The sequence below is a fragment of the Peromyscus californicus genome, unplaced genomic scaffold (genome assembly GCF_007827085.1).
Source record: "Peromyscus californicus insignis strain IS unplaced genomic scaffold, ASM782708v3 Scaffold_18__1_contigs__length_77618521, whole genome shotgun sequence".
In the NCBI taxonomy this organism is placed as follows: Eukaryota; Metazoa; Chordata; class Mammalia; order Rodentia; family Cricetidae; genus Peromyscus; species Peromyscus californicus.
In genome coordinates this window covers 51840423-51865028 of record NW_026294480.1, presented here as the reverse complement: position 1 = coordinate 51865028, position 24606 = coordinate 51840423, and the positions used below count along the sequence as shown (strand labels likewise).

The following is a 24606-nucleotide window of genomic DNA, read 5'->3' as shown; positions in this document are numbered from 1 at the left end:
GTAACATATTGTTTTGGAAATAAAACAAGAAAAGAGCCCACACATGTTCACTAGTCACACAATTTTATTTGCAAGGTCTGTTATCATTACTGCTGTTTCTTTGTGTGTGTGTGGTTTTTTTTTTTTTTTTTTAATTTTGGTTTTTTTGAGACAGGGTTTCTCCGTGTAGTTTTGGTGCCTGTCCTGGATCTCACTGGCTCAGCAGTTAAGAGCACTGACTGATGTTTTAGAGGTTTTCTATTCTTGAGACAGGATCTTGCTACGTAGAGCAGACTGTCCTAGAACCCAGACAGTGGTTTGTCTCAGCCTCCACTGAGTGCTAAGGATCTACATGTGCACCATGACACCTGGCTATTTTTTTTTAATTTTTATTGTGAATGTGCATGAACCTGTCAGTGCAGAAGGGTGGCTGTACTTCACAACATTAAAAAACCAACAAGGGATGATGGCCTTAGAGAGGGCAAAGACACCGAACCAAAGCTCTTAGGAATTTGGAAAATAGGTCTTATATTATTACTGTTCAAAGCCTGTTTCTCCTGTGTAAAACTGAGCAGATTCTATGATTTCTCTTTCATTTCTAAGAGTCTCAAAGATCTGTGGGGACTCTAGAAGAAAGTGGTTTTGTGGGTATGAATGCCCTTCATAAAAACTATCATCAGCTGGGCAGTGGTGGCACATGCCTTTAATCTTAGCACGTGGGAGGCAGAGGCAGGCAGATCTCTGAGTTCCAGGCCAGCCTGGTCTATAGAGTGAGTTTTAGGACAGCCAGAGCTACACAGAGAAACCCTATCTCCAAAAAATCAAAACAAACAAACAAACAAAAATTATCATCAAACCGTTTTGGAGTCTTTGGGTGAGACAATATTTCTGTGTACCACAAGACTTAATAATATATAATATTAAATTAAAAGTAAATAATTTAAATTGTATTTTTTTCTTTATATACTTTTGAACATTTGTGGTTTGGGGAGTTATTTAAATAGTGTCCTTTTCCTCAAAATGAATAACAACCAGATTCATCCCTTCCCCGTGGTGTTTTCCATCAGACTCTAACTTCCTGGGAGGGAAAAGAATTCAGGTTGTTAAATCAGTTCCAGGTAGTATATTTACAAGCGATAAAATGATCATGAACTAGATCCATCTTTAGAATCCGTGAGGCCAAACAGGTGTGCACTGTAGTCATCCATCAAAAGGATGTGAACGCGTGAATTTCGTGTCACTGAGGTTTTTGGTTGAGTGTGGTGGCTTGGCGTGTGCGTGCTTCTCCCAGACAACAGGTAGCGTCACCTCCGGAGTCATCAAGGGACTTCCCTCCGAGTGCCACAATTGTGCCAGGTCCCGTGGTGAATCACCCAAGCCATCAGGTGTGCAGAGCACACACTCGTGTTCCGGCGCAGCAGCTGGAATTATTTATTTATTTTTGAGGGACGATCCATTTCAGACCCTGCGATAGGGGAGCTGCGAGGATGCTCCCTGCGCCTGCTCCTGGGCAGAGTACACCAGGGGGCCGCTCGCTTTCCTCGGGAGGCCCAGCCGGGGACTGAGCCAGGGCCGGGCCACCCTCCTTCCAGCTGGACCCTACACAAAGGTGTCAGATTCAAGTCCTCCCATAGGCCAATTTTCTAAAAGTGCTTTCAAGTTTCCATGGTGTTGAGTTTTTTTTTTTTTTTTTCTTCCCCAGAAGGGGAGGGCAAGAGAAGCTTTTGCTGTTCAAATTCTTTTCCTTGTATGTAGACGCTAAAAGGAAGCTTCGCACTGGGCATGTTCGGATGTGAATGGGTTTGCTGATAAGCAACAGTCTCCCGGAACCATAGACTTAAAATAGTCCTCCTCCTACGGCCTCCCCCCAACAGGAGCTGCAAATGGTATCTGCCAAACAGATGACAAAGTACCTTGGACTGAATCACACCGAGACAGCATTTTGAGCAGAACGCAGGGCTAAACTCTTGTAATTACTGTTTATAGCTGGCCGAGGCTTCCTAGGAGAGGGCAAACACAAGAGGAAATAAGTTCCCTGAACCTTTCAGATGGCTGTGCATTAATTAAGGCCAGCACGGACGGGGAATTCTCAGACAGGCTCCGAGTGGCTCCTGAGACCACAGTTCATCGCACGTTTTCTCTGGAGGGAGTTGATAATTGGGATCCCCCCCCCTTTATTTTTTCCCCCATCTCCGTTTTGAACCCATGGCCTTGAACTCACAGTGAATTGAAGAAAGAAAGAAATGGATATGTCTGACCCCAATTTCTGGACTGTGCTCTCAAACTTTACTTTGCCTCATTTGAGGAGTGGGAACAGACTTCGGCGCACACAAAGGTAAAAAACGCGGGATCTTCCCCTTGGTGTAGGGAATGCTTTCTTTTCCAGAGGCTGGGGGCTGCTGCATCCCCATTGCGTCTGGCATTTTGTTTGTTGGTGACAGTTTGAAAAGTTTGTGCCTTGCTAATGGGGGGTCTCTGTTTCAGTGGTTCCCCTCTTCTGTGGGGCTTCCTGGGGGTTCCGTGATTGCACTGCTCAGAATTATTTCGCAGTGTGGGTAACCAGACATTGCCTTGCTGTGGGACGCTTTGTCTCTGCCCATTTATCTACTTGTATTTTTATCATTTAATTCACCAGATCTGGGCCTACTGGCATTCCTTATAGAGCCTTCCAGCACCCCCCCACCCTATGTTAGATATTCCATTTATCATTTGTAAGATGTGAATCTGTGTTGCAAAGATAACCCAGTGAGCCTATTCCACATTGGCTGCTTTGAAAGAAGATCTGTACAACTTTAGCATTTTGACTTTTGTTTGCTGACATTTATTACTAATATAGGGCTGGCTTTCCATTTGTAGTATAGATTTGACAGAATGGATGTGGGTGGGGTAGAGTTTGTTGAGAGTCAATGGGACTGTAAGTAAAAGGGAGGTTAGAGCATGTTTGCAGACAGCTGGAGCGAGATTATGATTTAAAGGAGGCATGTCTCATCCCCATTTCTGTCCAGAACAAAAAGTAGCATGAATGTTGTTTTAGAGAGCTACACCCCCTGCATTGTACACATACAAGTTCTTTTTTAAAATCAAAATTTGGCTTGGCATGTATACGCGATCATGCTTGAAACAGTCCAGGCAAATAAACAGGATGCCGACTATCAGATTTGGAACTTGGTACTCTCTGTGCTCAGCTGTTTAGAGAATACAAGAAAAAATGGTTCTTTGGGTGGACTGATACCTGTAGCTATGTATAGTATAAATGCAAATGTGAAGTACTTTCAAAAAAGTTAGTCATTTTTCTTTTTGAGTTTTCTATGGTATTTGTTGCAGCTTAGAGTACTCCTACATAGATGCACATCCACAAATCACATGCTAATCTCTCTGTCTCTCTGTCTCTCTCTGTCTCTCTCTGTCTCTCTCTGTCTCTCTCTCTCTCTCTCTCTCTCTCTCTCATGTGTGTGTGTGTGTGTGTGTGTGTGTGTGTGTATGTTATCTAGAAGACTTTAAAATCATATTAATGCAACTTGAACAGTGCTGATGCCCCTAAGTCACATAGGATTCCTCGATTGTTATTTCTTGTTTTGTGATATACTTGTGTTCAGATAATCTCTTAGGATTGGCCATCCCCCACCCCTTACACTGTGTCCTCCATGCTCCCAAGTTTTCAACATAGCAGGTAAAGTTGAGGAGAAATACAGACTCTCCATGAATGGGTCATTGTGTCTTGCCATGCTAAAGGCCAATGTCCTCACCTGTTTAGTCTGATTAGAGCATCTTGTTTCCCAGCGGGGCCGTCCTGACTGTGGCACAACCCTGCCCTTACCTGGAGCCAGTTCTTGAAGAGATAAGGAGGCCCTGGCTTTATACCTGGGTGTCTGGTCCCGAAAAGCAGGCAGAACCTTTCTCCTCATCCCTGCCCACCTGTTGATGGTCCTATTCAAAGAGCCTGCTGTGTGAGGAATTCTCAGGCTGGACAGACCTGAGTCTTAGGATAGTACCTGGTCCAGCCTGATCACTCCAATTAAGTCTGATGTAACTTGGGTCAGGAGAGCTGGGGAGAGCTGCTTCCACTCTCCAAGTCATGGACCTATGTCTTCGGTTCAGGAAAACAGAAAGATGGATTTTCTTTTTCCTTTCTAGGAGTCTGGAGTTTGGAAGTATGACCCTCAGACCACCTCAGCAGCCGTCCATCTACTTATTGTCTATCTAGCCAGCTAGTCTTGCTTTGTGTTTACTGATCTAGTAGCCCTGATCCAGAGTGCTTAGGAGCAATGTATTTTTGATTTCAGGTGTTTTTGGAGTTTGGGATATGTGCATAGACATCACTGACGGAACATCCCTAATTAGAAACTATTCTAAAACCCAAAACTTAAGAGCATACTCAGTTTATGATTTTCTGGCAGTTTGGATTTGGAGTTCTCAGATGAGGGAGCTCAATTTAGATGTAGATTTAGAAGGTTGAAGGGCAGAGACCCTCCTCTGGTGTGTGTGGCTGTACATTTTAGCTGTGTCTTTCCCTAAGGATGTGAGAAGTGTGTGTTTACACTGTGGTCTTCCCTTCCTGGGATGTCTCTTAAGTGATCTAAATCCTGATTTTTCCAAGTCTATCTTTACCTGGAAAGGCTATCCTTTCCAAAGGATCTCTTTATTCCTAAGCTGTGCTGTCCTTTCTGCCAGGCTAATGTCCTGACTGCATACTTGCTGACTTGTATCATAGATTGCTTGCCGGGACTGTTGTATCCCAGCTACTTTTTCTGGTTCACATTGAACGTAACCGTAACCTGTTAGTGAATATCAACTTCTAGCAGTACAATTTAGCTCTAAGCCTGTGGATGAGCATCATAGAGCTCTTTGGGATAGGCAGGATGTACCACTTAAGCCAAAGATTGGATGCTTCTTCGTTTTACCTTAAAACCCTGAGCTATGACAGACGCTGTCACCATGGAAACCCTTGGCTTGCTTCATCACAGTTGCCCTACTGGTCCAGCATGGCACTGTCTTATTAATTTCTCCTCTCACACCAACTCAGTGTCCTGCCTGGCCTATAACTCCTGGAGTTCTTGGGGAAAGGGACTCACAGATTTACTTTTGCACATAGAGATTTAGGGTTGCACCGTAATCCATGTCTACCAAACATGGTGCAGCTGTGGGAGGCATGAGTTGTCTGGATATATGCTGACTAGTTGCTGCTTTGCCTGAAAGACCAGAGAGTCCCTTGGAAATGGCTCCTTGTGTAGCTAGCTGCCCGTCCGTACCCCTTTCTTTCTTCCCCCACTTCCCCAAGGCCATCTCAAAACCACTGTTCCGCTGCACGGAGGGACACAGGTCTGACATGGGCTCTTCCCAGCTTCTCTGGTCAGAATGGAGTAAACTCCAAGCTCCGCAAGCAACTTTAACTTCATAGATGTGTAGATATGCCGTCCATTGAGACTTCCCTTACGGTGGAAAGGAGCTGCCTGTATCCCTGTCGGCACCCACCGTTCTAGTGCATTTTCTTTCCCCATTGGATTAAGAACTGGGGCGGGGGGAGCCTCCTGCAGGCATGTCTCCTCTGGGTCACATGCTGCTGAGTTTCTGGGTTGGCCTTTATGCTTTAGAGGGGCTGGAGGTGCTTGATTTTTAACTTTCTTTATTTCCTTCTTCTTTTTTTGTTTGTTTGTCTTTGTTTTTGCTTTTGCTTTTTTCGAGACAGAGTTTCTCTGTGTAACAGCCCTGGGGTCCTGGAACTCACTTTGTCGACCAGGCCGGCCTTGAACTCACAGAGATTCGCCTGCCTCTGCCTCCCGAGTGCTGAGATTAAAGGTGTGTGCTGCCACTGCCCAGCAATTTGTAACTTTCATGTTCCAAAATCTGGCATGTTGTCATTGGCTTAGGTGCTAATGTCCAAACCCTAATGACAGACCCTCCCTAGCCCCCCCCCCCCAAAAAAAAAACCCTTTATCCATGCCAACACACAGTCTGGTTCACTTGATCACTTGATCACTTCAAGCAAATTTTCCGAATATATTTTCTGAGGACTCCAACTTGTAAGAACCAAGGAATAAAAGAAGTTTTCTTGCTATTGTTTTTTTTTTTCTTTCTTAATTTGTTTTCTGAGTTTGCATTACTTAGGGTTATTCTGTGCAGCAGGTATGTGCAAGGATTTTTAACTGTCAGAATTGTCAAAATATATTGAGTCTTTATGAACACCACACTTTCCCATCAGAACACCTGTAGGATTTGGTGAGTTTTTCTGTTTGTTTTGGTCTTGCATATGTGAGAACAATGGAAAATGGACTTTTGTTCTGGCCTGACATCCAGGGTGTCGGTAAATTTGCACTTGCTCCTTTTATTGATAATCCAGTTGAGTTGCCATCTACTGAGCCCCTCATATGTATCTGGTTATGTGACTCAGAGCTGAAATCCCGATGCATGCCTTCTGTGAAACATGCAAGGAAATCCTTGTAAACCAGAGCTGGGGAGTATTTCCAAGGCACGATAAGCCACAGACACACTGAGTACAAATGAGAGACTTGGATCCAGGGAGCCGGGAGAGGAGGGTCTGAAAGATAAGTTGATAGTTTGCAGACAGGATAGTGCCTTCTCAAAGTGGGTAGAAATGGTGTGAACAAAGGCTTGGTGACTGTGGCAGCACAGAGATCAAAGAAGACCACAGAGCTGAGGATTGTTGGAGCAGAAAGAGCCAGAGCATCGATGGCTGTGGCTAGAGCTCCAATGAGAAAAGGCAGTGATGAGGAGGGTGGATCTGAACTTAGTACGCTTGAGTTTAACTCTGGACCCTGGGATGTTGGGCAAGTTCGCTTTCTTGAACTTCAGTTACTCCGTCTTTGAAATAGGGACAAGTAACTTGCTTATTGAGTTATTATTTGTGTAAGCTTCATTACTGTCTCCTTTCATCCTTAGCAGGGCTTGGCCTGCTGCTCTCTCATCTCTCATCAGCTTCAGCTTGGCTAATGTGCCTTTTATTTTCCTAATGCAATTACTGGTGAATAAAAACTCCGAATAAATCTTAGCTGCTGACATCACCGCTGTCATTACCACATGGGGATGAGTAGTCAGTAATGGGGCTGAGGAGAGCTGGGGAGTGTATCTTTAATCCAGTGAAGAAAGGGGGTGTCGAGTGGTTCTGGGGAGCTCTGGCCTGGGAGTAGGGTAAGATCTACCCACCAGACAGTCAGTAAGCCATTGCATTAGCCTCGGTGACATGTTTTTCTAAGTTCAAACCCAAGGATCTGCTGCCTTTAAGAGAAGTTACGGATGTGAAGTTGATGGGAGTCAGTGAGCCATTGGCTCTGAGGGACAAAGAAGCATTCCATGATGCCTCTGGAAAGTGTTTTTGGCTTGAGGGCCATCTGGGTAATAGTATGGAACCACCAAACCTGTGAACAGTGGGGGATGGGATAAGAGTTGCTCCTTATATCCCCCAGACAGTGAAAAGCACATTTATGAAGTTCCCATTATGTTCTAAGGACCATAGAGAATTCTTTCCCGCATTCAGTTCATGCTGAGGCAAGGGATGCAGTATTGGATAAGACAGGCACTGTGCATCAGCCTCACCAGTAAACAGATACCTAAAAAAAGCCCATTGCCAAATCAGTCAGTGTTCCAACAGCTGTAAGTAAGAACTTAATAGAGTAACCTTGTGGGCGTGGAGTGGGGGCTGCTTTAAATACTGTGGCCAGGGAAGGTCTTCGAAAAGGTAATGTTTAAAGGGAGACTGAAGGCTGTGGGAAACATCTGGGGGCAACTGTCTGGGAACATCAAAGACTCTGAGGTAGGACCAAAAGAAAGTCCCCAGGCAGGAAGGTGAAATTTAGATAATAGGGCATTGACCTGGAAGTCATCATTTACACCATGGGAGGTGTAAATTAGCTTAATCTGAGAGAGGAACTGAGCCTCATTGAAGGAATGGGCAGACATGAGGCTGGGGACAGCCAAGGGGACAGCAAAGACGACTTTCAAGGGAGACAGTTCCCTACAAATGAAGGGTGCCTGCATGTGAGTGTATCATCCCTGGCACATGGGAGGTCATCAGTGCCCACAGCATCAACAGTTGTCCAGTGATGCGCTGAGTAGACACTTGACAAGCAGGAACGAAGTGAAGGAAGGAAATCCAGACTGGGCGGTGACCACTTTCTATGGGCAGCTAAATCCGGTGGTCATCCATCACGATACCGAGCCTTATACGTTCAGGCAGGCCCAGCAGCCTTCTTGAATCACATCCCTTTACTCACCGTTGCTCACTCCGCGGCTGCCTCATCACCGGAATTAGCCGTGACAGACGTTTCCCTTTCCCCTCCTCCCTGGAAGCTCCAGTTCCTCCCACAGCCTGTGAGTCTCTCCTTCCCTCCCTGCCTGCAGTTGGGGCTTCTCTTTAAAGCCTTGACTCAGATGGGTGTGTTGGCCTACTCAGGAGGAAGAGACAGGAGGATCGCTGCAAGTTCAGGGCTAGTTTGGTCTATATGGTGAGTTTCGGGACAGCCAGGGAGGGCTAAAGAGTGAGACTGTGTCCCCAGACAGACATGCGTACATACCCACATAAAGCTCCAGATCTCCGTGTCCCTAGTTCCCCTCACCGTCTGTTAGTCTGAGCCCTGGCACCAGGCCTTTCCCCTGCAGCTGGTTCCACAGGTGGCTGAAACCCGGCCCCACATGTTGCTCCTCCTTGCCTCTCCACGCCTGACCTGCAGGCTAGGCCCCTCCCTGAGTCCCTGTGCCCATTTCCTCCCACTCCTTGCCTTGCCCAGGCCTGTTTCGTAACTGCTGCCTTTCATCCTTCTGTCTTCGTGATCCTCATTCCACCTTGTCTATCGCTGCAGGACTCACCCTGCCATTCTCTCATCCACCGTCAGCTCCAGCTTGGCTAATGTGCCCTGAAGCTGTCTTGGAGTCAGTCCCTCGCCCGTGCCACGCCCTGCCCAACCTTTTCATGCATACTCCATCCGGGAAAGAGAGGGCTCTCCTCCAAGACCTTGGCGTTTATGTTTATGGTTTTTAATGCTACCAGCTGAGGGCCTGGGCTTCCTCATGGGACAGAGAGTTCTTCCAGACTCCGAAGTTCCCCTTCAGCTTGACCAGGTCTCCAGCCACCAGGAGACAGAGGCAGGTGGATCTCTGTGGGTTCAAGGGCAGCCTGGCTTAGAACAGGAGCTCCCAGATTGTCTGTGCTGCCCTGGAGTGCTCAGGTGTATTGTGATGGGAGAAGGGGAGAGAGAGGAAGAAGAGCGCCTTAGAGAAGGATGTGGGAAAGTGGAGAGAGTAGGTTTCCAAAGAAACTGCTCGAAAATAAACCATGAGAATGTGAAGGTGCGCTTTGAGGAAGGTGTGAAATCTTCATCCTGTAATTGGGTAGCACTGGGTACTGTGTTTGTGCTTCGCTGTCTGGCTGTTTTAACTCTCAGGGTACTGGGATGGGAGGTAGTATATTGGAAGGTCAAAGGGGGGGTAGAATGTGTTCATCTTTTATGGTTTTGCTTTGTTTTCTTTACAAATACATCTTGGTGTCAGGAGTTTATATAGTTTCTTTAAAGTGAGGGAGCCATAATCTTTGAGATAGAGACTAAAAAGCAGATAGATACACTGGTATCAAGAGTGCTGTGTGGAGATACCCACAGAGAAAGAAGCCTGGAATTACCCTGGTACTACTTAACTCTGTGGATAGTCTTCTTTGTAGTGGTTAGACTAAAAGTAACTCATCTCTTAGGAAGATTCACATTGGAGGCCCTGAACCCCCTCAGCATAGCCCTGTGCACACCCAACTCTAGTGTGAGCATGCACAAAGCTATTTTAACCTGACCTATCTTCACTAGATGTCATCCAGTCTTTTGAATATGACATCATGGTAACTGAATAATCTCTTTGAAAGTTAAGTAGGAGAGCCAAGATATTTAAAAAAGGGCCTGGGGCTACCAGGACGAAAGTAGATGAGTGGTGTGCATAACCCAATCTATTAAAACCCGTCACTCTCTGTCGGTAGAAACCGGCTATATATCAGTAGTCACAAATGTGTTTTTCATGACACATGGGTACGTTTTGTAACTAGAGAAATCTCTAAATAAAAGTTCACACGGGCTGTTATATTTGTAGTTCGAGTACTTTCTGTTTTCTTTCTCCTCTGTCTGCCTGGAAAGTGGGGACGTTCCATCAAGAACTTGGCTGTAAATTCTAAAAATGTTGACCTTAATCCTTGTTAGAGAATAGGAGGACCTGAGGGAGTTTTAGCTAGACTTAATGGCTATTGGGCATGCTTATTAGAGAAGGTAATTACACTGATATCAAACTGAACAGTCATATTGTTTTGCCTTAAAGAAAAAAAGAACTTAGCACAGACTTTAGGCTTTGATCAGCCCTTGAAGGTAAAATGGATTGCTAGGAATAGGCAGCATTAATGTTTATCTCCTTTCTTAAGCACTCTGCTGTTTTCTTTATTATAGAACCCTGGGGATTTTTCCATTCTCTTCCTGTTTTGGTCTTCAATTTATCAGTGACTCTGGTTTTATTAGTGTAGTATCTTTCATCCACTATAATTGCAGGCAAAAAGCACATTTCAACATAACATCTCAACCTCTTCAGAACTGAGAACCAGCTCCCCATGACTCTGGAAAGTTTCTAACCCGACAAGGAAGTTCACAGTGCAAGCATCTTTTGAAATAATGAATTAGATTCCAGGCAAATCACCAGGGTGGAGAAAGCCACCTGATGGATCACATTGCTGAACCTCCTATGGTCATGGGATTCGAGGGAAGAAAACTGAACTCAGCAGGCCCATTTTTCACTCTGAGTATTGTAGACGCTTGTTTAGCCATGCTTCATTCTGCCTAATTTTAAATGTTACAGCATATGTGTATGTCTCAGAATTGACTGTGTCACCTCCTCAAGAGTCACCCTTAAGGCATTACCCACCCACTGCCAAGTTTCTTGGCTGTTAAATCTGAAGGAAGTCACTGCACCTATAGCTTACATAAAAGTATCTATGCCCCGTTCACATCCAACATGTGTGTCTTGTAGAATGCACTACACTAGATGTCTCTACATTGAAAATTACAGTTATTAAGTGTTTGGTTTTACTGATTCATGAAGAGCTAGGGTAGGGAGAGTATGTTCGTCGTGGGAAAAGCTACCAACTGAGTAAAACTCTCTAGGAAATGCCAAATGAACCCTTTGTACTGTAAAACAATAGCCATGAAGTGGTTATTATGTAATGTTGTTTCCTAAGTCTGAGTTTGATGGCTTGTTGATCTTGGACCTTGAGAAAGAATTCCTGTAAAAGTATTACTTTTACTTGGCAAAATTCTAGACTTTTGGTGCAAAAATCAAAAGCATCTTCCAAATAGGTTACCTAGACAAAACACTGGGCACCAGAGTTGATAGAGTCGATTTGATTTGCATGTGAGGATCAATTATCCACTTATTTCCCCTCACCCTAATGCCCATCCACATAAACAGATAACCCATTCACCCCAGACGAGTTTTGCTGTACTGCTCTAGAGGGCAGGCCAGGTGGCCAGCCACCTGCATGTCACCTGCCTTGGCAAATTGAACAAATGGTTGTTGTGAATTTACATTTCCCATATACGGTAGTTCCCTGAATGGGGAGTGATCTCATTGTCTCAGGTGGCCAGAGTGGCAGATGGGCATACGGGGAAGTTCAGACTGCTTTGGGTGGAAGTTCGTATGATGGAGTCTGTGAAGGAAGCTGCTGTGCTTATGAATCATAATTCTCTGTGTATTTTGGGGGGCTCTGTGTCTGGGGTTAGATGTTCAGGCCCCAGCTTTAGTAAGCACTGGTTGCCATATTTTTACTGTGTAGCATTACTTCTCAGTAGATGTATCTTGGGTGAATTAGCCTCAGAAGTCAAGAAATTTTAAGCTGAGAAAACAGTGTCGCTTCCCTTTTTTAAAATTTTAATTAATTAATTGGTTTAGTATGTGCGCATGCATGTGTATGTAGTGTGTGTGTGTGTGTGTGTGTGTGTGTGTGTGTGTGTGTGTGTGCGCACGCGCGCGCGCATGTGTGCGTACTCATGCTTGGGTGTGTGTGTTTGTGAGTGGACATGGCAGAGGACCACTTTCTCTCCTTCCAACATGTGGGTCCCAGGAATTGAACTCAGATCTACAGTGCATTTACCCACTAAGCTGTCTCACCAGCTGGTGGTGCCTCCTTCAGAATATAGACTCAGACTGGAGACATGCTCCCTTTAACCCGTTTCTTAGATCTGATGGCTGTGATGCCAACTCCTACCAGGCAGGCTTTCTGGGTTTTTTTGACATTGTGAAGATTGCTTATCACTTGATGCCTTCTTCCAGGAGCTCTCTATGAGCGGTCTGAGCAGTTCTTCCCTGTTGAGAAGTTACCTGAAATACTAGTCTACCATCCTGCATCACACTTGGGGTAAACTGTGGGTTACCATACAGGTACTTAACTTATTACACATTAGTGTGACACCACGTTTTCAAGACATTTTTGGGCTCTATGCACATCTGTGGAATGGAACCCAGGTTGGGAATTCATGAGGGAAAAGGGTTCTGACTCTTGGCACCAAGAGACATTCAGAAGTATTGAATCTGAGCCAGAGTAAATATATGTGCCCTTTACACTCTCTTTCAGTTAGCAGAAATCACTTCTAAACACTTACTCTGGCATTAAGGAAGCTCGTCATGACCTATTGTTCCAGAGAGACTGGAGCCCTGTTGTAAGCCAGTTCTTTAGTTCCCGTGTGAGTGACATACTCAGCCAGGAGCTGAAGAAAGAGCCTTCGCTTTGCAAACCTTCCATTCTTATAGGTGTGCCCAGCAGGCAGTGGCTTGTAGCTGTTCCTTCAGCCACTTAACAGGTTTGATTTCAAATCTATTTCATAGAGAAACTAATATGGTTGGAGGGTATTCATGGCCCAGCATGTATGGACTTCGTTGGGAAGTCCCAGGTGTGTATGCGTCTTCAATGCTACGTTAAAGTCATTAGACCTAAGTGCTTTTGGATTTGCTGTTGCTTTGTTGTCTGTCTTCTAGCCACAGATGAGGTTTTCAAGATGTAATAGGAATTAGATCAAGGAGGGCGGGAACTCCAATCCTGAGGCTCGGTAACTCCTTTTGCTGCCTTACAAGCTCTAAAGAGAAGCCAAGTGTTTGTAAACTGGGCCAGAAGACAGGGAAGCCAAGCTCGGGAGGAGTTACTCGGAAACATGGGAAGTTAATTACAGTTAAAAATACTTAGAGGGGGTGACTTATGAGTCACGCATCTCCGTGTGACCCTTTTACTGCTCTGGGAGGTTGCAGATGAGCTTGAATCACCCTCTGAAACCTGATAACCCAATAACCTAATTGCACTGTTTGACTTCTGTGGACGAGGTCCAGGGCTTGCTATACTGCCAGTTTTTGGTTTCTGTCCCAGTACTCATCCAGTACCTTTTTACAGGACCAGGGTTCTGATAACCGTCTGGGAAGCAAAGGCAGCATATGACATGATCCTTTGAATTAAGGAGCCCAGTTCAGTGGGGTTATGAAGAAATGTAGGCAAATAATTATAGCAGGGTACAATAACCAGCAGCCTCAGCTAAGGGGGAGGGAATAGGGAGAGTATCTGCTGAGGGAATCTGATATGAATCGGGCTAAATCCTCAAAATGGTGCTGTAAAGGTGACAGTATTATAGTGATGATCCAGATGACAAGTGGAGACTCAGAGAGATGATGCCCTGGTCCCCACGTCTCACCAGTGTTAAGTGGTGAATACTGATGGGTACTTTGCCATCCCGATGCCTATGGAAGTAGGCTGCAGCAGTAGTCTAATTAGTGAAAGTAATGTTTGTAAAGCAAGGCTATAGGGTGTTAATTTTGCAGAACGAGCAGCCTCTTGGCGATTGGGGAGATATTTGTGGCACAGAGAGCTCTGATAATTTTGAACTTTGCTATAGAAATGCCACCTGCTGTCCGAGGGGAGGGAGTGAAAAAGCAGAAGTCGGGTTTACTTTGTTTTAAAATTGCCACCTGCTGCTCCTCCTTCCCCGTTAGTGGAAATTGTATATGTATGCTCCAGCAATTTCCCCGTCTTAAAGCATCACAGCTTATAATGGTGTTTGAGTGGGCTTGTGCATTTCAAGAGAAGTGTTACTTGGGATGTGGTTCTGAACAGCTGCTATTTATTGTACAGCCTTTGAGGAACTCCCCACTGCATCCAGGCTGATTTTTCTGAGAGTCCCCTCTAGTACAAAGGCCTGTGCATTCACTTGAGCGTGGGTGTTCTGAACCTATCTAAACCTCCGCTGATGGGATGATGAGTGTAGTTCATGGCCTAAACAGACAAAAGTTCTTGCATCTTATTTGGAAGTACCAGGAGAATACCAGGAAAAAAAAACCTTCTAGGGGGGTTTTAGAAATGAACTCTTTATAGACTTCTTTTCTTTTAAAAAAAAATACAGTAATTTCATTTGATTATACTAAGCTAATTTCTTAAGAGGGCCATGGTAGATGACACTTATTTAAGTACACCTTTTCCTCTGAGAAAATTACTATATTGAGAGATCGAAGAAGTAACTGCTTTGAAATGTATAAAATAACTCTATCAGAATAAACTATAAATAGTCTACAACATACAGAAGACACGAATACGAATACTGTGTCCAGAATTCTCTAAAGCAACAGAACTCCTTCTCTCGGATTCCTGTGTTATAACGTTTGAGCCCTTTCTAAGGAAGTACTGTCCCTTTCTAAAGACAGTAGAAGACAAATCTTCCTTTGGGGTACTTTTTAACTGGTAAAGGTGTTTTCATGACTACTGACCCAAGTCCAAGACTGCTTCGGATCGCCTTACATAAGGAGGTAACCGTAGAACCAACTCACTGTAGGAAGTCCAGACAATAAAATGTGTTTCGTTTTGTTCTGAAATCATGTTAATATCAATAGTTTATAGATGGCCGTTTGCTTTTTAGATATGATGTTAACTAAATTTTAACAATTGACTGTCATATCACTAATTCCAAAAGGAATATATAGAATGTTTCTGTTACTTCAGCAAGTTTTAAATGTTTTAATGGTGTGACCATGTTAATATGAGATTAGAATGAGATTTTTATTTTTCCCCTGTACCCTTGTTTCAATGAAAATCTGCTTTATTAAACTTTTAGTGCCCAGTGCTGTGCTCATGCCTATAATCCCAGCACTCAAGGCTAAAGCAGAAGGATTGAAAAACTGGCCAGCCTGGGCTACATAATGAGTACCAGGACATCCTGGGCTACAGACTGGGACCCTGTCTCTGAAACAGTAACAACAACGATAATAGTTTCTCCACAAGGCCCTTTCCTCCTGCTTCCAGATCTCATCCAGAGTACCCTGCTCCATTTATCATCCATTTTAAACTTAATTGTCATGGAAAAATAATAATATATGGTGGTTATCACATGGTTGGTAATGTCAAGTGAAGTAGCAGGAAATTGCATAAACAATATTTGAAAGAAAAGCCAAAACATGGGTTTGTGTGGTTCATATTAATATGTAATAGCCCCTTTGATACTACATAGATGAAACCTAAAGATAACCAATTTGACAAGTGGGAAATGGTTAAAAATAATTTGAGATTGTTGTTTGGGATAGAAACAGGACCAGGAAGGAGAAATTTTACTGACAGTGTGTGCAGGTGTAGGGCCCGAGGTTTGAAGCATAGACTGTGGGTATTGGTAAGTTCTTAAAGCCTGGAATTTCTGTAGTAAAAGAAGAATGAACAAAACATGCATCTTACAAAGAATGAACTTTGGATGGCTTATTTGCTTTGTAAACAACCAAGTCTTTCCAAACATTTTACTGTGTTTGAAGTTCAGGGAAGTTTGTGTAGCATTTAAGTGTTAATGTGACACCTGCAATGGATGAAGAATGGGGAAGATAAAAATGACCCTAAGGAGGAAAATTAGCCCCAAAGGCAGTGCTCAGACCAAACCATGGTTTCAAACCATGCAGGTTCTGTTTTTCTCTATTTGCATAAATGAATACACATGTCATAAGATGAGTATCTTTTTCTACCTCCTGTTTTATTATGTTTCCCCTCTTTGAGATTCTTTTTAAATACTCAAATTTACAGTGGTTAGATTTATAGAAAATTTGAAAAATATCTGGAATATACAAGAAAGACTGTTAGAACCGGGCCTGGTAGTCACGGGTGTAATCCCAGCTCCCTGGGAGGCCTACACTCAAGGATTACAAGTTCATTGCCTGCATGGGCTGCATTCGAAACCAGTGAGTTCAAAACCAGTTAGATTGACTCAGTGAGGCCTTATGTCAAACTAAAAAGTCAAAATATGGCGAGGGGTAGAGCTTGTTGGTAGATAATTGCCTGGCATGTGCAAAATCTGGGTTCAATCAAAAGTACTGGGAAACCAAACCAAACCAAAACAGGGGATCTAGGAAAGGGAAGGAAGAAGGGAGGGAGGGAGGGAGGGACTTGGGAAAAGGAGGGAGGGAAAGAGAGAGGGAGGGAGATAGTAGAGTCCCTGTATGTCCACAGTCCCTGTTTTGGTATCCAGCTGTGGTGAGGATGGTCATCACGTCACTGTCGAAGGTCTCACATCATAGGTTCTACTCTTCTTTCTTGCACTTGGGTCTCATGATTACTTATGATTACTTTGCCTTAAGATTACTAATGCTGACTCCAGTTTCAGCTGCCACCTCCCCCCCAGGCTTAAATGTTAAGTTTCAGGAGCTCCACTCTATCCCTTATGCACGTGAGCAGGCTTGCCAGGTGGCAGGCCAGTTAATATATTTTTGTAAGGTGCAGAAGTGTTTCTTCTTCCTAGAGGAACAATGAATCCATCTGCTCCATGTCTTTCTTTCCCTCCTGTCCTTGGTGGAAAAAAAAATCATTTAATTTTCAGAAATAAATTATGCAACTGTAAATGATATTTTCTGTGTTTTTTTTTTTTTAAAGGAAAGTAGTTTTAATCATGGAAACTTCTTTTGGACTATTACTCGCATGTTATATTTTAAAATTTATGGACATCTAAGTTCATACAGGGCATTACTTTTTTTTTTTTTTTTGAAAGTTGAGTGGATTGCATGTTATGTTAAAAATGAGCCTGCCAAGAACATAGAGCTGACACCTCCCCTACTGGAAGATGAGAAAATTAATGTTTAACTACCAAAACAAGTGACAGCGGTGGACTTGAACCTTGTCTTCAGGTTTCAAATAACACAAGCATGGTGAAAACAGAATCTTGAACCTCTCAAGGAGTACGGGAAAAGGGGAAGGACTAGGTTCAGGTGCATGAGGGCTGTCATCTGCTACCATCGGTTTCCCTTGAGTTCCAGGCACTAACCTGTGTGCATGGAGTTCACGGTTTCTTTTTGCTCTGCAGTGGAAGTTCAGAGCAGTGGCTAGTGCTGGTTTCTTCTCTTGTCTGCCCTTCCTCCAGTCCGTCACAGAGTCCAAAGACCAAGCGTCACATCCTTTTCTCACACATTCATGTGGTTCAATCCACTGGACATGTGAAGCTCAGTTATTTTGCAAAATTTTGGAGTGTTAAAGCTCCCAAGAAGCTGACCACATTTTGTAAGTGTGGTCACTTTCCACTATAATGTAAGACTTTAGTACTGAATATTCCAGAAACTTGGGAGGAAGTTTTGCTTGTCACCCTATCCCCCTTCATCTTTTTTCTATATTTCTTTTCTTTTTTTTTTTTTTTTTTTTTTTTTTTTTACATTTACTTAAGAGTGTGTGTGTGCCCACATGCTTACATGCTCACAGGCACATGTGGAGATCGGGGTTTGCTCCTCCAACCATGTGGACTCTAATGACTGAAGTCAGGTTGTCAGGTGTGGCTGCATGCTCCTTTGCCTGCTGAGCCATCTCACCAACACAGATCAGCACTTTTTGTGTCCTCTCTTTTTCATGATAGCTGGGCTTTGCTCAAGTGATGCTACCTGGAACAGATTTTGAATTGAGGTCCTTTTCATTGCACGACAGACCCCTCTTCATCTGGAGTCAGCCAAAGATGTCCTGCTTTTAGGGTAGAAAGACTTAAGACCTTGGGTTTGGACAGACCTCTGTTGGAACCTGACTCCTCAACATCTTAGGCACATGACCTTGGCAGGTCATCTCACCTCTGAGGAAAACAACATTTTCTGGACCTTAGACAAAACAGATTGTGAAGCCTCTAGGCAGAAGTGGGCAAGCTCCAGCTTGCATGCCTGGTGTGGTTTGTAGATTGTGTTTATTAGAATGCAGCTTCAGCCATTCACTTAGAGATGCCTGTGGCTGCTTGGGCTACAGAGCAGAATTGAACTGCTCCAGTGCGGATCCGGCCTGCGATGCCAGAAACACTTAGTGTGAGCCTTTTCTGAAAGCTTAGCACATTGCTCTCCTAGGCGTACCTCACATGCACTCAGTAGATGACTGTCACCCCCTCTTCCTATCGCCCATCATGAGTTCCATTCTCTGCAGCAAGTTCCATTTTCTTTAGCCGCTGAGTTCAGAAGAAAACTGAGACAGGGCCTTCCCTGGGGATCCTCCTAGAACACCATCACCTACCTGGAATAGGGTTGGAGCCCGAGCCATTGCACAGGACAGAGCTTGTCAAAGGACGCAGCTCCATGTCTCCCCTACACTACGAGTGGCATGTGATGGCTTGAACTGGATGCCACGCTTGCTATAGGAATGGAGTTTTTGCTAAGCCAAGTGTCAGTGCAGGCAGGTGGTATAGATTGCAACATGCCCAAATTAGTTGAGATTATTTCTCTTTATAGATGACTGAGTGTGTCTAATCCCTCTTTCTTCAAAGGCTTTTAAGCCCCCCCCCCAAAAAAAAACAAACTGAAATTGTCTCATCTGCGAACACACTATAGTCTTTAGAAATCACAAAGACCATATTTCACAAAAGACTTTCAGCATTGTAATGACAGCGCTCCTAAAGCGACGCGCCAGCGACATTGAAAAGAGTTCTCAAAGGAACAATGAGGACTTTTCCTGTGCTTATTTTGTTTTGCCTTTTAAGCAAAGTGAACTCAGAATTCCTCAGCAGATTTAATTAGGGATACCCTTGTGGCTAGTAGAAAACTCAGGCTGGGAAGAGAGTGTGGTGGAATGTGCTGGAAGAGAGTGTGTGATTGATCGCTCCCTCCCCCGTGAAGCAAAGGAAAGATGAGGGGCTTTGGAGCTACTTCAGTCCTTGTGATTGCAATATGCTTCTTTTTTTTCTCTCTCTCTCTCTCTCTTTTCTTTTGGCTCTGGAGTAGCTGACGAGATGGCTCAGTGCTTTGCACAAAAGCCCAGCGACCTGGGTTCAATCCCCAGAACCCACACAAAGGTGATAAAAGGACACTGTCTTCACAGAGCTGTTCTCCAGTCTCCACATGCATGCCATGCCACATGCACCCTACACATGTATCACACACACACACACACACACACACACACACACACACACACACACACACACACATGCTAATAATAGTTTTGCTTTTGGACTGGAGAGATGGCTCAGTGGTTAAGAGCACTGGTTGCTCTTCCAGAGGTCCTGAGTTCAATTCCCAGCAACCACATGGTGGCTCAGAACCATTTACAATGGAATCTGATGCCCTCTTCTGTCATGAAGATGTGCAGGAAGACAGAACACTCACACACATAAATAAATAAGTAAATTTAATCCCAGTACACACAAACAAATAAATAAATAAAAATAGTTTTGCTTTTAAGGATTTGGAAGACATTGAGGAGGCATGGCTCCCTAGACAGCCAGTATAGACTACTTGTTGAGATCCAGGCCAGTAAGAGACCCTGTCTCAAACTACAGAATAGGTGGACTGCACCTTGGTAATGATACCTGAGGTCCTCTGGCCTTCATATGCATGTGTACCCTCACATGTGAGCACAAACATATATATATATACACACACACATACACACACACACACACACACACACACACACACACACACACACACACACATCATGGGACAATGAGTTTTCAGAAACAAAACATGGAGTTTGCTCTGGGGCATGTACCACAGAGTACTTGTGGAGGTCAAAGGACAATTTATAGCCAGGCATTATGGTTTACAACTTTATTCCCAGTACTCAAGAGACAGAGGTAGGCGGATATCTATCTCTGAGTTTAAGACAACCCTGATCTACATAGTGAGTTCCAGGCCAGCCAGAGTCACACAGTGAGACCTCTATCAAAACAAAACAAACAAGAAAAAGAAACAAAGAAGAAAAATGAGAATGATTCGTGGGGGGTTGGTTCTCTTTTCCACCATGTGAGTCCCAGGGATCCAACAGGTCATCTTGCTTGGAAGCAAGTGCCTTTATGCACTGAGCCGTCTCACTGATCTTTGCTCAGTATTTGAACATGAACTTGTGCCTTAAAATACTGTGAAGATGGGATAAGATCAAGACCTTAAATTTTGCCAAGTCTCTGCCACCCACCACGTCCCTGCCTCCCTCCAGCCTATCACAGCGTTTCTGTGCTCCGGGGAGATCAGTTCCCTGTTAGCATTAGTCCCAGCACATTTCAATGCCGCATATGTTTATCTGAATTCTCGTCTGATCTTGAGTGTCTTGAGGTGCTGTCTTCATGCCAGAGAAGTGCCTGGCATATAATAGACACTTAATAAAGCTTTATTGACTGAAAGCACTCCTCAGTGAACATACTCAGGCATATCGCTTATTCTGTCTTTTTGGGCTGTTTCCTTAGGATAAATTCCCAGAATAGAGATTTCTAGGCCAAAGTGACGTGAACATGTTTATGAATCTTAATACATAACGCCAAGGAGTTTTCATGTCTCCTTGAGGTGCTTCCAAGTTTGTGATTCTCATCTTTCAGTGATATACTTACTATTGCTAGGTTGGCAGTCTGGTGTCCCATATTTTCTCAAGTAAGAAGTGACAGTGGGTCTGTCGTCGCCAAATTCGAGTCTGGAATGAACATTGCATATGCTTTAAGATGCAGCCCTTCTATAAAATGTAAATTCCTCATGAAGAACTTGAGACATAGAGGGAGGTGCTTAGCAAAGGCAAGGTATTGGATGAAAGATATTGTCTTAGGGACCAAACCCCCCCTGGAGTTTCATGGCTGCTCTGAACTTTTCTCGAACTGCCGTCAATATTTCAATAAAGCAATTGCATGTGTATTTTTTTATTTGCTTTTTTCTCCCAACACATTTCATGTTCAAATATGAAACATTACTAAATGCAAATTGCTGTTAATGCCCATTCCAAGGTCTGCTTTTGTCAAAGTTTGGAACTGTTTGTCTAATGTATAATGCATTTCTATCTTCAATTGATCTGATTTGTGTGTGTGAAATAAGATTGAACCTCCATGCTGAGACCTTGGGAAACACTTAGCTTTTTTTTTTTTTTCCTGTGTTTTTTTCTGGTTTGATAGTTCTGCTTCCCTCATCTCTTAGTATTTGGCAGCCTCATAAATTACTCATGATAAATAGCCATAGCCATCTTTTGGTGCAAGTGTGTTATTGAGAAACACAGTTACTCAAATGACTTAAGACACCGTGTAGTGTTGCTGGGATCTCAGTAGAACAGAGTGGAGCACTATTGTGTTAAAACTATGTACTGGAGGTTTAAGATCATGGTGGATAAAGAGGTTGAACATATATTCTGAAGAATTATGACATATGATTGCCCTAAGTTATATATTCCATTGTGTGTATATTCTCTGCCAGCTGCTTCAATCCAGTTTCAAGGTTAAAATTTAAATTTCTGGAGAGAGGGCCAGATAAAGGAGTTAGCAAATGCTTGTACATGCTAGACTTAGCTGTAGCTTTCAGATAATTTTGTTTTTCTTTTGGAAAACTCAACCTTGTGGGCCATAACCTGGCTAAGTATATCTAGGAGACTAAGAAATCAGACAGTAACATGCTAACACATGCCCACACGTTGGACATCCCAAGCTGTCAGCTATTAGATTTCTGTGAGCTATGAAATCAGTGTTTCTGTCTCTGTCCCTTGAAAGCCTTTAAGACCTAAGTGGCTGCTGGAGAATCAAAATGAGGATGCTTCTCCATGAATCCTGCATTCTGTTACCTAGGCATGGCCAAGTGCTTCTCCTAGGTGGGCGCTGTGAAGGAAGGATCATGGGGACAGGAACAGATCCGCCCAACCCAGCCTACTTAGAACTCATCTGAGAGAGAGAGTTATTTACAAATGGATGGGAGTGGGGGAGGTTGCTGGGCAATGGGGTTGTGCTATCTATCAGGGTGTTTGGAAGACAGTTCTGGATGAGGCTGTGTCCCGGGCTGTGGTGTCACAGGCTGCGTCCCAGGCTGCACTCATCCTGTTTTACTTTTCTCGTCACTGCTCACCTTGGTGTTGAGCACATTCACTTTGTCCTACCACAAAACAGAAACCCCAGACTTATACTACCTCTCAGCAACTACCTTCTCTGCATCTGTGGCTTTGAGTCCTCTGGGTGCTTCATGTAAGTGAAATCATTCAATATTTGTCTTTTGGTGGCTGGCTTTTTTTTTTTTTTTCTTACAATGTCATCAAGGTTCATTCATGTAGGGGCATGTGTCAAGAGCTCCTTTTCAAGGTTGCATAATATTCTGTTGCGTGTGTGTATATGCCACAGTTCCCTTGCTTAGTAAGTACCCCTGCATGGGCAGTTGGGTTTGTTAAACCTTTGAATGTGATGAAAATTGTATTGCTGTGAACACATGTGTGCAAATACCTCTACAGGATTCTATTTTCAGTGTTTTAGGGTGTGTAGCCCAGAGATGAATTGCTGGAGCACATGAAGGTTCTCTTTGTGACTTTTGAAGAATCTCTGTGCCATTTTCCACCTCAACCATTTTACATTTCTGCCAACAGTACCTAACAGTTCTCTTTCCTCCAAATCACCACCAACATATATTGTTCATTTTTTTTCTTTTTTATGTAGCCACTATTGAATGCATAATTCATTCAAAGTTTTTAATTTTTGTATGAACATGTTGTCTTTCTTAGCTCCCTGTGGCAAATGAAAAAGACTTTTCAGTACATTTTATAGAAAGGATTGTAGAATCTTAAAATATTACTCGATGTCATTCCGTTACTATTTTAAGATCATCAGGAGTATTTCTCTTTGATGGAGAATAAGTGAACTGGGTTTCTGTTTCTCTGATTTTTCACTTTGTGGTGCATGTGTTAGTACCAAAACTTGTTTGGGGAACCTTGAAAGAAGGTGGTTTCTGTTGCACGTGTTTGAGAGAGGGGAGAGAGAGAGGGGGATATGAAAAAAGAACAGGCAGCGACTGTGGCAGGGTGGGCTGGAGAGCCCAGTGCCTCTCACGGTGCCGGAATACACTTCTGCATGGTCTTTTTCTGCAACTCCTGGTTGAGTTTGCTGCCTAGCTGGGGTTAACTGATGAAAAAGGCATGAAGTGTGACTTAAAGAAGCTTGTTTTTAGTAGTATTTCTGTAGTTAGCTGGCTGTATGATACTGGTTCTTAATGTGCCCTCTAGAGCTTACTTTATACGTTGGTTTTCTGTTTTGTTTTTTTGTTGTTGTTTATTTTGTTGTTGTTTAGATTGTGACATCTACTGGCTGGCTGTATGGGCGTCTTTTCAGAATAGTACTTTTTAGAAGATTTATCTCTTCTTATTTTCCATGTATGTGTGAGTGTCTGCATGTATGTATGGGCAGCAGCCATGGGCCTCATGCCCAAGGAGGCCAAAGGAAGTTGTTGGAGCCCCTGGAATCTGGGGTTTCAGGTGGTTGTGAGATATTTGATGTGGGTAACAGGAACTGATTTCAGGTCTTCTACAAGAGCAACAGGTGGTCTTAACCATTGAGCCATCTCTCCAGCCCCCTAGAGTAATATTTTTAAATGCACAAAATAAAATACACTGTATTATACAGAAAATGAGACATTTTTAAAATCACAGCCACATCAAAATACTATGGTATGTGCGGTTTTTTGTTTGTTTGTTTGTTTGGTTGGTTTGGTTCTGGTTTTTCAAAACAGAGTTTCTCTGTGTAACAGTCTTAGCTGTCCTGGAACTCACTCTGTAGACCAGCCTGGCCCCGAACTCAGAGATCCTCCTGCCTTGGCCTCCAAAGTGCTGGGATTAAAGGTGTGCACCACCACCGTCTGGCTATGTGATTCTTGAGTGATCCAGATGAGGATCTAGAGGCAGGTCTGGGAGTGACTGTACCTTTGAAGTGATGATGGTAAGTGGATGTGATTTTCCATGTATCAGCAGCAGCCATAGCATATGAAAACATACATGATTTATCTTGGTGATAAGAGTATACTACTTCCAACACAGGGGATTTATAGGCATTTGTAAGTGGAAGAAATGTCAGAATTCTAAGTTAGTACCGTTTTGGCTAGTAACAATATGGTTTTCAATTTTTTTGATTTTTTTTTTCATTTGTTTTCATTGTAGCAGTCCAAGTTCATGGGCTCAATGACTTCTACTAGTATGTGTCTTTCCAAGGCTATAGACTCTAGATTAGGAATAGCTTGATTCAAAGCTTCTTGACAGTACTGGGTATTTTGAGGCTATAACAGGAAAGGCTTGGTGTAGATGGCCTCTGGGGTGTCCCGACACTAGCCCTGGGAGCTGGCAGAGCGAAGGGACGCTATGCCAGCCAAGTAACCCGAGACTCATCTGACCTGGAAGTGAGCAGTCAGAAGCACACAGCCTTGCACCTA

At 43.6% G+C, this 24606-nt stretch overlaps 1 protein-coding gene across 17 annotated transcripts in view; it reads left to right on the top strand.

Annotated features, from left to right (window-relative positions):
• Mast4 (microtubule associated serine/threonine kinase family member 4) overlaps positions 1 to 24606 on the top strand; it is a 590473-nt gene that overhangs the window by 422288 nt on the left and 143579 nt on the right. Inside the window, exon 1 of one of the 17 annotated variants that reach the window (XM_052743387.1) lies at positions 1899 to 2314. The exons of 14 other annotated variants lie outside the window; for them this stretch is intronic. In XM_052743387.1, coding sequence (XP_052599347.1) covers positions 2223 to 2314 — 92 coding nt within the window. In that variant the 5' untranslated portion in view covers positions 1899 to 2222. Of the gene's footprint in view, positions 1 to 1898; positions 2315 to 12843; positions 12897 to 24606 lie in introns of those variants that run through there. 2 more of the 17 variants (XM_052743394.1, XM_052743392.1) reach the window with 2 other exon arrangements.